Here is a 12,510-nt window from a genome sequence, read left to right as displayed (position 1 = left end):
AGATTAACAATACTGTTACCGTCAACCAAGAGATCGCCAACCTGAACAGACTGACAGGAGTTCGGTGAAAATATATTCTGAATATATCTTACCTTGTCCTTAGAGGTTGATCAGGCCTCAATCAGTCCGGCCAGGGGACGGTCGTCCGTGGATAGAGACGGGTCCAGGATTGTTCCGGTGTCCCTTCACAAGGATCCTGCCGACTATGCCAAATGTTGAGGTTCCCTTCTCATGTCAGGGTCTCTGCTCAGCTGTGGATTGCCAAATTAGTATAACACAAGCCTGGGTGCACCCCGGATCCCAATAAATGACACAGAGTCATGTATCAGTTCCCTCAGGCTCCGTAGTTCAGACTGACGTGCCGAGTATATGTATTACAGAATATATATAGCAGACAATAAGTTTCAGTTTCGATTCTCTGTAAACCATAAGTTTCAGTTTCGATTCTCTGTAAACCATAAGTTTCAGTTTCGATTCTCTGTAAACCATAAGTTTCAGTTTTGATTCTCTGTAGACCAGCTGAATTCACAGGAAACCGAGAGTTAGCAAAAAAGGCTCCTGGTTGAGTTTCGATTCACCTCAGAGAGAGAGAGAGACTTATTAGCTTATATAAAAACATACTGCGTTATTTCCAAGCCTTGCAGTTAAAGCAGATTCAATATGGCGGAATGCATACAAAATGGACGAATAGTTTCTTATAATACTTTATTACCTTCACAATAGGACGGGCTTATAAGGGTGTGAGCAGGTCAGAAGTCTGTGTCCTACCTTCAGATGGGCAGAGCCTATTCCCTCATGTCATGTGCTGACATTGAGAGACCAGGGGAAAATAAATAATCAGTGAGTAAAATGTCAGTGTTTCCCCAGGCATTCCTTTATATAAGCATGTCCTGCCTGGTACAAATGTGCTGAATGTGAGAAACTGGAGGTGATCGAGGAACAAATTAATGAGGGTGTGCGGGATCAAACCCCCCTATTTATTATGGTGGGGTAAGGTGAGGGGAAGTTACTGCACTGGTTCCTCTGCATTACCCACTTCTCACCGTATGAAATAGGAAAGTGAGACTGTGTCAGTATGGAGCAGAACTGCTGGACCTGAGAGAGTATCGGGGGCATTTATCAAAGTCTCACTCATGTACTGTATCTGCTTTTTATTCATACTATGGAACATTACAGTATGTTACTATGTTACACTATGGGGACTTTACTGGTCTTTTGGCTGTTAATCTCCAACTCTCTTTATACTTTTCTAGATGGTTCTGTTGTGACACAATCCTGAGCCATTAAAGTTTTGCAGTGTTTGAAATGAAGTTCCTGTTTGCGGATGGACCATGTGTGTTTTTTGGTGCCCCTGTCTTCTCCGACTCATTTTGGGGTTAATGATTTAGGTATGAAAGAGCTGATACTAAATGCTGTATATTTGTCCAAAAAAACTGATCATTCCAATTCTGTTTTATATACAGGCACATTCTAAAACCCAACACATATAGATTAACCTCCAGAGGACCACTGCCCACTGCCAGCACCTCCCAGAGGACCACTGCCCACTGCCAGCACCTCCCAGAGGACCACTGCCCACTGCCAGCACCTCCCAGAGGACCACTGCCCACTGTCAGCACCTCCCAGAGGACCACTGCCCACTGTCAGCACCTCCCAGAGGACCACTGCCCACTGCCAGCACCTCCCAGAGGACCACTGCCCACTGCCAGCACCTCCCAGAGGACCACTGCCCACTGCCAGCACCTCCCAGAGGACCACTGCCCACTGCCAGCACCTCCCAGAGGACCACTGCCCACTGCCAGCACCTCCCAGAGCAGCGCTGCCCACTGCCAGCACCTCCAGAGCAGTGCTGCCCACTCCCAGCACCTCCCAGAGCGGCACTGCCCACTGCCAGCACCTCCAGAGGACCACTGCCCACTGCCAACACCTCCCAGAGCAGCACTGCCCACTGCCCGCACCTCCAGAGCAGCGCTGCCCACTGCCCGCACCTCCAGAGCAGCGCTGCCCACTGCCCGCACCTCCCAGAGCAGCACTGCCCACTCCCAGCATGGATCCACGCTTGATAAGTGAGTAGAGGAGATATTTTAGTGTCTTTGGAATATGCAAGGGGGGAATATCTGATTATTTGGCAGTTATGTGAGTCAAACACCCAAACTAATCTTATTTTCCTATAGAACTATCAGCAGGTAAGAAGATAATATATCTTCACCTCTGTCATGTTCTGCCAGAAGGGCTAGTAATACATTTCTTTACAAGAGGTATTATATTATACCAATATCAGAGGAGGTGAAAGCACAAGAAGCGCCCCTACTCCCAGCTTTTCATGATGGATTTCCCTTTTCTTATTGCCAGGTTTCCCAGTGATTGTACCGGAGAGGTTAGAGATTAAGTCAGAGAAAGAAGAGACCGACACAGAGGAACATCTGACACCAATAAAGGAAGAAATAGATGCATTTCCTGTTTGTGGTAAGTACACTTACATCCTCACTTCTGTATTCAGTCTGTTTAAAAATGGACTGAAATGGGTACAATATTTTGGTAAATAATATTAAAGCGTGCATACAATTATAAGATACCTGTCCTAATGAAAAAAATGATTTATCTAAGGTTATATTGAGGATATTATTGTTATTGAGGTTTGAACATTGGTAGCTCCAAAATGTTTTCAGCACTCGGGGGTAAATACTACTTCAGCAGTCAAAGGGTTAATAACAAAGTAAAATCAATCCCTTCACCCCTCCCCCATAGGGATCAGTATAGAGTATTTCTGTATACTGATATCACAAGAAGCGCCCCCACTCCCAGCTTTACATGATGGATTTCCCTTTTCTTATTGCCAGGTTTCCCAGTGATTGTGCTGGAGAGTTTAGAGATTAAGTCAGAGAAAGAAGAGACCGACACAGAGGAACATCTGACCACAATAAAGGAAGAAATAGACGCATTTCCTGTCTCTGGTGAGTACCTTTTCTCCTTTGTCTGCACAAAGGGATGTTATCTTGTCACCTCCAGAGCTGCACTGCCCACTGCCAGCACCTCCAGAGCAGGGCTGCCCACTCCCAGCACCTCCAGAGCAGCGCTGCCCACTCCCAGCACCTCCAGAGCAGCGCTGCCCACTGCCAGCACCTCCAGAGCAGCGCTGCCCACTGCCAGCACCTCCAGAGCAGCACTGCCCACTGCCAGCACCTCCCAGAGCAGCACTGCCCACTGCCAGCACCTCCAGAGCAGCGCTTCCCACTGCCAGCACCTCCAGAGCAGCGCTTCCCACTGCCAGCACCTCCAGAGCAGCGCTTCCCACTGCCAGCACCTCCAGAGCAGCGCTGCCCACTGCCAGCACCTCCAGAGCAGCGCTGCCCACTGCCCGCACCTCCAGAGCAGGGCTGCCCACTGCCAGCACCTCCAGAGCAGGGCTGCCCACTGCCAGCACCTCCAGAGCAGCACTGCCCACTGCCAGGACCTCCAGAGCAGCGCTGCCCACTGCCAGCACCTCCAGAGCAGCGCTGCCCACTGCCAGCACCTCCAGAGCAGCACTGCCCACTGCCAGCACCTCCCAGAGCAGCACTGCCCACTGCCAGCACCTCCAGAGCAGCGCTTCCCACTGCCAGCACCTCCAGAGCAGCGCTTCCCACTGCCAGCACCTCCAGAGCAGCGCTGCCCACTGCCAGCACCTCCAGAGCAGCGCTGCCCACTGCCCGCACCTCCAGAGCAGGGCTGCCCACTGCCAGCACCTCCAGAGCAGGGCTGCCCACTGCCAGCACCTCCAGAGCAGGGCTGCCCACTGCCAGCACCTCCAGAGCAGCGCTGCCCACTGCCAGCACCTCCAGAGCAGCGCTGCCCATTGCCAGCACCTCCCAGAGCAGCGCTGCCCACTGCCAGCACCTCCAGAGCAGCGCTGCCCACTGCCAGCTTCTCCAGAGCAGCGCTGCCCACTGCCAGCACCTCCAGAGCAGCGCTGCCCACTGCCAGCACCTCCAGAGCAGCACTGCCCACTGCCAGCACCTCCCAGAGCAGTGCTGCCCACTGCCAGCACCTCCCAGAGCAGTGCTGCCCACTGCCAGCACCTCCCAGAGCAGCGCTGCCCACTGCGAGCACCTCCCAGAGCAGCGCTGCCCACTGCCAGCACCTCCAGAGCAGCACTGCCCACTGCCAGGACCTCCAGAGCAGCACTGCCCACTGCCAGCACCTCCCAGAGCAGCGCTGCCCACTGCCAGCACCTCCAGAGCAGCACTGCCCACTGCCAGCACCTCCAGAGCAGCACTGCCCACTGCCAGCACCTCCCAGAGCAGCGCTGCCCACTGCCAGCACCTCCAGAGCAGCACTCCTCACTGCCAGCACCTCCAGAGCAGCACTGCCCACTGCCAGCACCTCCAGAGCAGCACTGCCCACTGCCAGCACCTCCAGAGCAGCACTGCCCACTGCCAGCACCTCCAGAGCAGCACTGCCCACTGCCAGCACCTCCAGAGCAGCACTGCCCACTGCCGGCACCTCCCAGAGCAGCACTGCCCACTGCCGGCACCTCCCAGAGCAGCACTGCCCACTGCCGGCACCTCCCAGAGCAGCGCTGCCCACTGCCGGCAACTCCCAGAGCAGCGCTGCCCACTGCCAGCACCTCCCAGAGCAGCATTGCCCACTGCCGGCACCTCCCAGAGCAGCACTGCCCACTGCCGGCACCTCCCAGAGCAGCGCTGCCCACTGCCAGCAACTCCCAGAGCAGCGCTGCCCACTGCCAGCACCTCCCAGAGCAGCATTGCCCACTGCCAGCACCTCCAGAGCAGCACTGCCCACTGCCAGCACCTCCAGAGCAGCACTGCCCACTGCCGGCACCTCCCAGAGCAGCACTGCCCACTGCCGGCACCTCCCAGAGCAGCACTGCCCACTGCCGGCACCTCCCAGAGCAGCGCTGCCCACTGCCAGCAACTCCCAGAGCAGCGCTGCCCACTGCCAGCACCTCCCAGAGCAGCATTGCCCACTGCCAGCACCTCCAGAGCAGCACTGCCCACTGCCAGCACCTCCAGAGCAGCACTGCCCACTGCCAGCACCTCCAGAGCAGCACTGCCCACTGCCAGCACCTCCAGAGCAGAATTGCTCACTGCCAGAACCTCCCAGAGCAGCGCTGCCCACTCCCAGCACCTCCCAGAGCAGTGCTGCCCACTCCCAGCACCTCCCAGAGCAGCACTGCCCACTCCCAGCATGGATCCACGCTTGTTAAGTGAGTAGAGGAGATAATTTAGTGTCTTTGGAATATGCAAGGGGGGAATATCTGATTATTTGGCAGTTATGAGAGTCAAACACCCAAACTAATCTTATTTTCCTATAGAACCATCAGCAGGTAAGAAGATAATATATCTTCACCTCTGTTATGTTCTGCCAAAAAAGCTAGTAATACATTTCTAATAAAAAAAATTTTGTCTAAGGTTACATTGGGAATATTATTGTTATTGAGGTTTGAACATAGGTAGCTCAAATGTTTCAGCACTCGGGGGTAAAAACATCTTCAGCACTCAAAGAGTTAATAAAGTAAAATCAATCACTTCACCCCTCCCCCATAGGAATCAGTATAGAGTATTTCTGTATACTGATATCACAAGAAGCGCCCCCACTCCCAGCTTTACATGATGGATTTTCCTTTTCTTATTGCCAGGTTTCCCAGTGATTGTACCGGAGAGTTTAGAGATTAAGTCGGAGAAGGAAGAACCGAACACTGAGGAACATCTGACCCCAATAAAGAGTGAAACTGTTCCATTTCCTGTCTCTGGTGAGTACTTTTTCCCCTTTGTCTGCACAAAGGGATGTTATCTTGTTACAAGACACATGGTCACATTTAGTGAATATTCATGGTTGATTGCCTCTCATAGGAGGTCCCCAAGCCTGCTGGGTGTTCTGGGACAAGCCACATGCAGCAGGGTTAGAAGTGCAATATGGCTCTCAGACACGTATAAAGGTTGGAAATGCAGAGTTATGGGTATCTGACCATCAATAGATGCGATAAAACGCATTTTTTGAAAACAAATTCAAGGGACCCTTCCCTAACTAACCTGGTTCCCCAGCTTAACAATACCCTCTCATTTAGGGTCATTAGATACACATTAATAGCCACAGTCTTTAGACATAGCTTAACTGATAGATTGGGACAGCGTCCCAAGAGTCCCGGCAATTCTTCCGGACAGTGAAAGTCATGATGGGGGCGTCCTCCCTGTACTGCATACAGCGTAGCAGCATGCCCCCAGCCTCCAGGCTCTAGGAGAGAAAATGAAGCAGCAAACCTAGCTGCCATACATACTTGTTCCTTTATTAGGATAGCAGGTGAGGGAGAACTAGATGATTAAACTGACGAGTTTTCATCCCTCTGTAGGCAGCCTGTAGGACGATAGTTGAGGCGCGTATACGCCGATCATTTTCTCTTTCCCTTCTTCCTTTGGATAAGAGCTTTGCAGTGCTTCTGAATAATTTGAATGCTTTTCTCCCTTTTCAATACGTTTAGTCCACTTGTGAGAGAATTATTTTCCTTGCGTACATCTCGCAATTCTGCTCTCAGAGCCTCCATCTCTTCCTGGCGCTGGCTCTGTGTGCATGAACACATCCCTCATTACGTTTAGGAACTCTGCCTTCATTACGTCTAGGGCCTCTACAAATCTCGTTGCTAGGGTCCCATCAGCTTGTCTTTCCCAGGTTTCTTTCTCCTGGTCTTCCTGACTGTTGGGGATGGAGCAGCGTCTCTGCTCTTCTGGCTCATTCTTCAGTTTCTGGACCCTCTCGTGCTCCCTCTCATACTGCTCTGCGGGGACACACTGGGTACTCAGACACTCATTCCTGACAGGACACAACTTTATGTGGTCAGACACATGACGCATTAAATACATTTTTTCCTCCATTTTTGCTCTTTCAGGTGTATTCTTCACCCTGACCTCTGGGGGTGCTATTGCGTCAATACTTTTCACACACTTCCCTGTGTATGCTGTATGCAGAACTGGTAATCATACACAGTAGGATAGACTTTACTCAGTCTGTACTTTACTTTGGCTGGGCGGCCATTTTAAACCCCCGCATTTATTTGCAAACACACTGAGATTGGTGTTGTAGCCACAGGGTTATAATATACACCAAATAAACTTGAATTGAATATGACTGTGATATAATAAAGAGATTTTATTCCTTAAAAGACAGGTGGACACACAATGTTGGACAAATAACAAACGGAATATAGACACCTACTTAGAGAAGGGCCAATGAAATAACCAGGTTTCAGGTTAGCAGTTCATCAGGTATCAGTCAGGTAGAATCACGAAGAACACTGGGCTTGTCCAGGGTTATAATAATACACACAAATAAAAATATCACTGGGTTGAATCGAATAGGCTAAGATATGATAAATTAAGTTTATTCCTTGAAAAAGGTGAACACACAAGATTATACAAATTACATAGAGAATATGGACACTTACGTTAGATGGGGCAATGAAGTAATCTGGATTAGCAATTCATTCATCAACACAGGATAAAAAACGAAGACATGATCGAAGACAATGGGCATAGAGCTTACAATCGGTTATATAGGACTTAAGCCCTATACCATAGCATTGGGTGCCAGGTATTGGTTATCAATTACCTCTACCCAATTACCCTTTGCCACCTCACGTTGGAAGCAAAGGAATACCTTCCCCCAGGGGTGGGCATTATTCTAATCAGGGGCTCATTTCCCTAGCCCTCTTCCCAACAGACCGGTGTCCCCTAGTCTGCTTTGGGCAGGAAAACCTTTGTCTGTGTCAGGGTCGCCTAGACCTCCTGCCTAGCCATAGTTCTTCTTTGTCCACTGGGTGTACTGCTGTCTTCTGGTTCCTCTGTCTGCGTGTCTGTCTTCTTGTTGCTCCTCTCTCTGTCTTATAGCTCGGCTTCCTGTTTGTTCCCTTGCCTTTGTTTCAAGTCAGACTCCTATGCCTCTGTCTTTGATCCTGACCTGTTCCTGTATATTGATTCTGTTCTTAGTAAAGGCCGTTGCTGGTAATCTGGCTTGTCCCTGTTTATTTCCTGGTCTCAGTCCCTGCTCCCCGTTCTCAGCCCCTGCTCCCAGACCTGTCCCTGCTCCCCTGTCCTGTTCCAGTCTCCTCGTTGCTGACCTCTGCTTGTTACCCGACTGCGCTGTCTGCCACCTGCCTCGGACCCTCTGATTGTGGCCCCTACTACGCTCTTGCTGTTCCGGCCACCGTGATCCTACCCGCCACAGGAGTCTCCCGTGACAGTCTGAAGGTGTGATGTATAACACCTACAGAACAACTCAGGTCCTGCTCTACTCCGCCCCAGCATATACAATCAGGGTGGGGGAGCCTTTGACCAGGGGGCCTGTTGTAGACCTACAGTCGCCCCCTGAACATAAACATACTGCAGAGGCGGTATCCTTCCCGGGCTTTTATGCCAGACACCATATATAGTACATTTCCACAATTATATTTATATTATAATAATCCGTTCGGCTGGGCCGAGCGGGCTACAAATTGCCAGATCCTCATGACGGAGGGGATTCTACACAGTGGCCAATTTTCAGCTCGATGGGACCCACCGAACCGGAGTTACAGAAATACACTTTAAATGCACATTTACAGAAATTACATTTCTCTGCCATTGATGTCAATGGCAGAAACCCAAACTAAACAATTTACCTGACTGTCCTGTTCCTCAGAGATGGTTGATATTTGCCATGCAGTCATGCCGGAACGAGGATTACATGGTGGCCAAATCCCAGCTCTCTATTCCGCACAGAACCGGAGTTATGGACTTCAGTTTTTTTCAGTTTTTAACTTAGCCGTTTACCTTGCGGCTTCTACCGCCATAAGAATCAATAGGGCCTCCGCTACTATTGGAGTCAATGGGCAACTCACACTTTTCACAGTTAACCATACTCCGTTTGGTTGAGGGGAGAGGGCTGGAAATTGCCATGCAGTCATGCCGGAACAGTGATTATATTCTGGCTAAATCCCAGCTCTCTGGTCCCCACGGAACCAGAGTTATGAGGTTTCAATTTACACCGTTTCATACTTGGATTTTAAAAGCCACGCGGCTTCCCTCCGCCATTGCGGTCAACGGTAGGACTCATGGCCGGCGCAACCCTTTCTCGTCGCCATTAATTGTCGGACCTGATTGGGGTCGAGTGAGGGGCTAGGGGCAAAAATAATTTTATTTCGGAATGCCCTAGAACAAAAGTTTCCCATGCTAATTGGTGGTGAACTTGACCGAAGCTATGTTCGCACGCCAATTGTGTGATAAAAGCTCCTCATTGACATTGTATCTGCTTCTGCGGTTTTGCGGTCTGGCTGGCTGCCAGCTCGTTCCTGGAGGTCGGCTTCGAGGAATCCCATTGAAATACATTACTCCAGTCACTTTCAATGGGGAAGCTCCGCTGCTCCTATCGGGCGCCACTTGCAGGTCTTCTATGATATCGGGCCCAAACCACTGAAATTTCCATTAACTTGCATGGGGCTTCTATGGACAGGCTGCAAAATTGAGCCTGAAAAGGCAGGAAAGGGGTCAAAGGGCCATAAACCTGCAAATGCAAATGTAGTCATACACAGTAGAACATACTGGACACCTAACAAGCTCCTATTGAACCCCCAAAATAACCACAACATATATATAAGCATATGTGTGTCACAGAGGAGTGCTACTGAGCATGGCAATATATATTTAAAACCAGAGACAGAACATAAAACACAGACAGGGCTCAGTTTTAGCACATCCAGTGAAACTCATACACAGTACAGTGCCTAAATATATATGTATAAATATCTGTTAAGTAAAATGGTCTTTTAGTTTGACATTTTTGGCCAAAATTGTTGTAAGCCCCTGAGCCAATTTACAATTCTTGTTCAGCTAGTCTTGGCTGATTGGAGGGTGCCAACCTCCTACCTAATTGAAGCTCACCCCCTCCCACATTTAAATGGTTAAGGGCTCACTCCATAGCATCTTCCACTCAGGGGAACTTGCTTGCTTGCAGTATGGTTGTGACAACTCTAATACAGAGTGCTTTTCCTGGTAATGTACAGGTTAATAAAGGCTTCAATCAGACTTAGAACTTTGCAACTAATATTGACAGATTTACTATAAATCATTCTTCCTGTTATTACAAAGGTTAATAAGAATTTATATTAGCGTTAGTGACCCCTGAAATGTGGTCTGCCGTACCGTTGGCTCAGGGGCTTACAACAATTTTGGCCAAAAATGTCAAACTAAAAGACCATTTTACTTAACAGATATTTATACATATATATTTAGGCACTGTACCGTGTATGAGTTTCACTGGATGTGCTAAAACTGAGCTTTGTCTGTGTTTTATGTTCTGTCTCTGGTTTTAAAGTCATACACAGTAGGACAGACTTTACTCAGTCTGTACTTTACTTTGGCTTGGCGGCCATTTTAAACCTCCGCATTTATTTGCAAACCCACTGAGATTAATGTTGTAGCCACAAGGTTATAATATACACCAAATAAACTGGGTTGAATTGAATACGACTAATAATAAATAGATAAAGAGATTTTATTCCTTAAAAGACAGGTGGACACACAATGTTGGACAAATAACAAACGGAATATAGACACCTACTTAGAGAAGGGCCAATGAAATAACCAGGATTCAGGTTAGCAGTTCATCAGGTATCATTCAGGTAGAATCACGAAGAACACTGGGCATACAGCTTACAATCGTTTATATGTGGTTTGGGCTCTATCCCTATGTGACGGTAGCTTGTTCAGTGTTATAATAATACACACAAATAAAAATATCACTGGGTTGAATCGCATACGGCTAAGATATGATAAATTAAGTTTATTCCTTGAAAAAGGTGAACACACAAGATTATACAAATAACATAGAGAATATGGACACTTACGTTAGGGCAATGAAGTAATCTGGATCTGAATTAGCAATTTATTCAACACAGGATAAAAAACGAAGACATGATCGAATACAATGGGCATAGAGCTTACAATCAGTTATATAGGACTTAAGCCCTATACCATAGCATTGGGTGCCAGGTATTGGTTATCAATTACCTCTACCCAATTACCCTTTGCCACCTCACGTGGGACGCAAGGGAATACCTGCCCCCAGGGGTGGGCATTATTCTAATCAGGGGCTCATTACCCTAGCCCTCTTCCCAACAGACCGGTGTCCCCTAGTCTGCTTTGGGCAGGAAAACCTTTGTCTGAAGGTGTGATTTATTACCCCTACAGAACAACTCAGGTCCTGCTCTACTCCGCCCCAGCATATACAATCAGGGTGGGGGAGCCTTTGACTAGGGGGCCTGTTGTAGACCTACAGTCGCCCCCTGAACATTAACATACTGCTGAGCCGGTATCCTTCCCGGGCTTTTATGCCAGACACCAAATACAGTACATTTCCACAATTATATTTATATTAAAATCCGTTCGGCTGGGCCGAGCGGGCTACAAATTGCCAGATCCTCATGCCGGAGGGGATTCTACACTGTGGCCAATTTTCAGCCCGCTGGGACCCACCGAACCGGAGTTACAGAAATACACTTTAAAGCTGCAGTTCAGTCTATATCCTGCATGTGTGTTTTTTTTAATAAATCAGTTCTGTAGTAAGAAAAATACTTTTAGCATTTTCTGTTTTTAAAAAAACAACTTTGAAAGACCAATTTTCTTGTATTCTATTTTAACAAGCATTTGCTAAGGCACTGCCCCTTCATGGCCTGTCACAAACCCAGGCACACCCCTTTGTCAGCACTGCCCTCCCTCTCTCTAAACGTGCACTAGCATCTGGTCACATGATCTTCCTCATACAGTAGTACATTCAAGGAAGCTGGAGAAAAGGGATCAGCCATGCATAGCAGCTTGGATAGGCGATTTCAAACTTATTACAGTGTTTATTCCATTCATTGCACGTGTATATAATGTAAAATTGTAATAATTCCATTTATAGCAAACGTGTATATGTGAATATTATTTAGATGTATATGTATGTTACTGAAATGTGGAGTGAGTGTGTAGGTAAATACACACAATACACTTCCACTGCATATATATATATATATATATATATATATATTATATATGTATGTATATGTGAAGTTATGTGAGTAAAAAAGTGACAAAAACCCTCCATAGCAAGGCAAATAGCAAATGGAAATATTACTGTATGCTCATTTGTATGTATATATATATTTATATACACACACACTTCAAATACGGATAGTGATTCACGTAAATGATATATATATTCACTTTCTGGGAGTATAAGAGTGACTGTCCTGTTGTTCCTTTTTTTGTATCCATCATTGAATGGTATGCACCCTCTCTTTACGTTTATTTTATACTAGCTGAGAGACCCGGCGTTGCCCGGGATGTAATGTTCCCGCTCCTCTCTCTCTCCTCACCCCTCCCCCTCTCTCTGTTTGTCCCCCATTCACATCAATCCAGTTCCCCCCCTCCCTCCTTTACAGCTTCATGCAGTGTGTGTGCGTCAGTCATTGTGTGTGCGTCAGTCAGTCAGTGTGTGTGCGCA

The 12,510-nt window shown here is 48.1% G+C and overlaps 1 protein-coding gene across 1 annotated transcript in view; it reads left to right on the top strand.

Moving 5' to 3' along the window:
- The first annotated feature begins 1,324 nt into the window (after positions 1-1,324).
- LOC142484859 (uncharacterized) overlaps positions 1,325-12,510 on the top strand; it is a 46,482-nt gene continuing 35,296 nt past the window's right edge. The window contains exons 1-5 of the mRNA XM_075584091.1: positions 1,325-1,388; positions 1,503-2,066; positions 2,353-2,466; positions 2,841-2,954; positions 5,639-5,752. Coding sequence (XP_075440206.1) covers positions 1,325-1,388; positions 1,503-2,066; positions 2,353-2,466; positions 2,841-2,954; positions 5,639-5,752 — 970 coding nt within the window. The remainder of the gene's footprint in view (positions 1,389-1,502; positions 2,067-2,352; positions 2,467-2,840; positions 2,955-5,638; positions 5,753-12,510) is intronic.

This window comes from Ascaphus truei, unplaced genomic scaffold, assembly GCF_040206685.1.
Source record: "Ascaphus truei isolate aAscTru1 unplaced genomic scaffold, aAscTru1.hap1 HAP1_SCAFFOLD_446, whole genome shotgun sequence".
NCBI classification, from domain to species: domain Eukaryota; kingdom Metazoa; phylum Chordata; class Amphibia; order Anura; family Ascaphidae; genus Ascaphus; species Ascaphus truei.
Note: the sequence above shows the minus strand (reverse complement) of the source record. Positions and strands in the feature narration are given on the sequence as shown.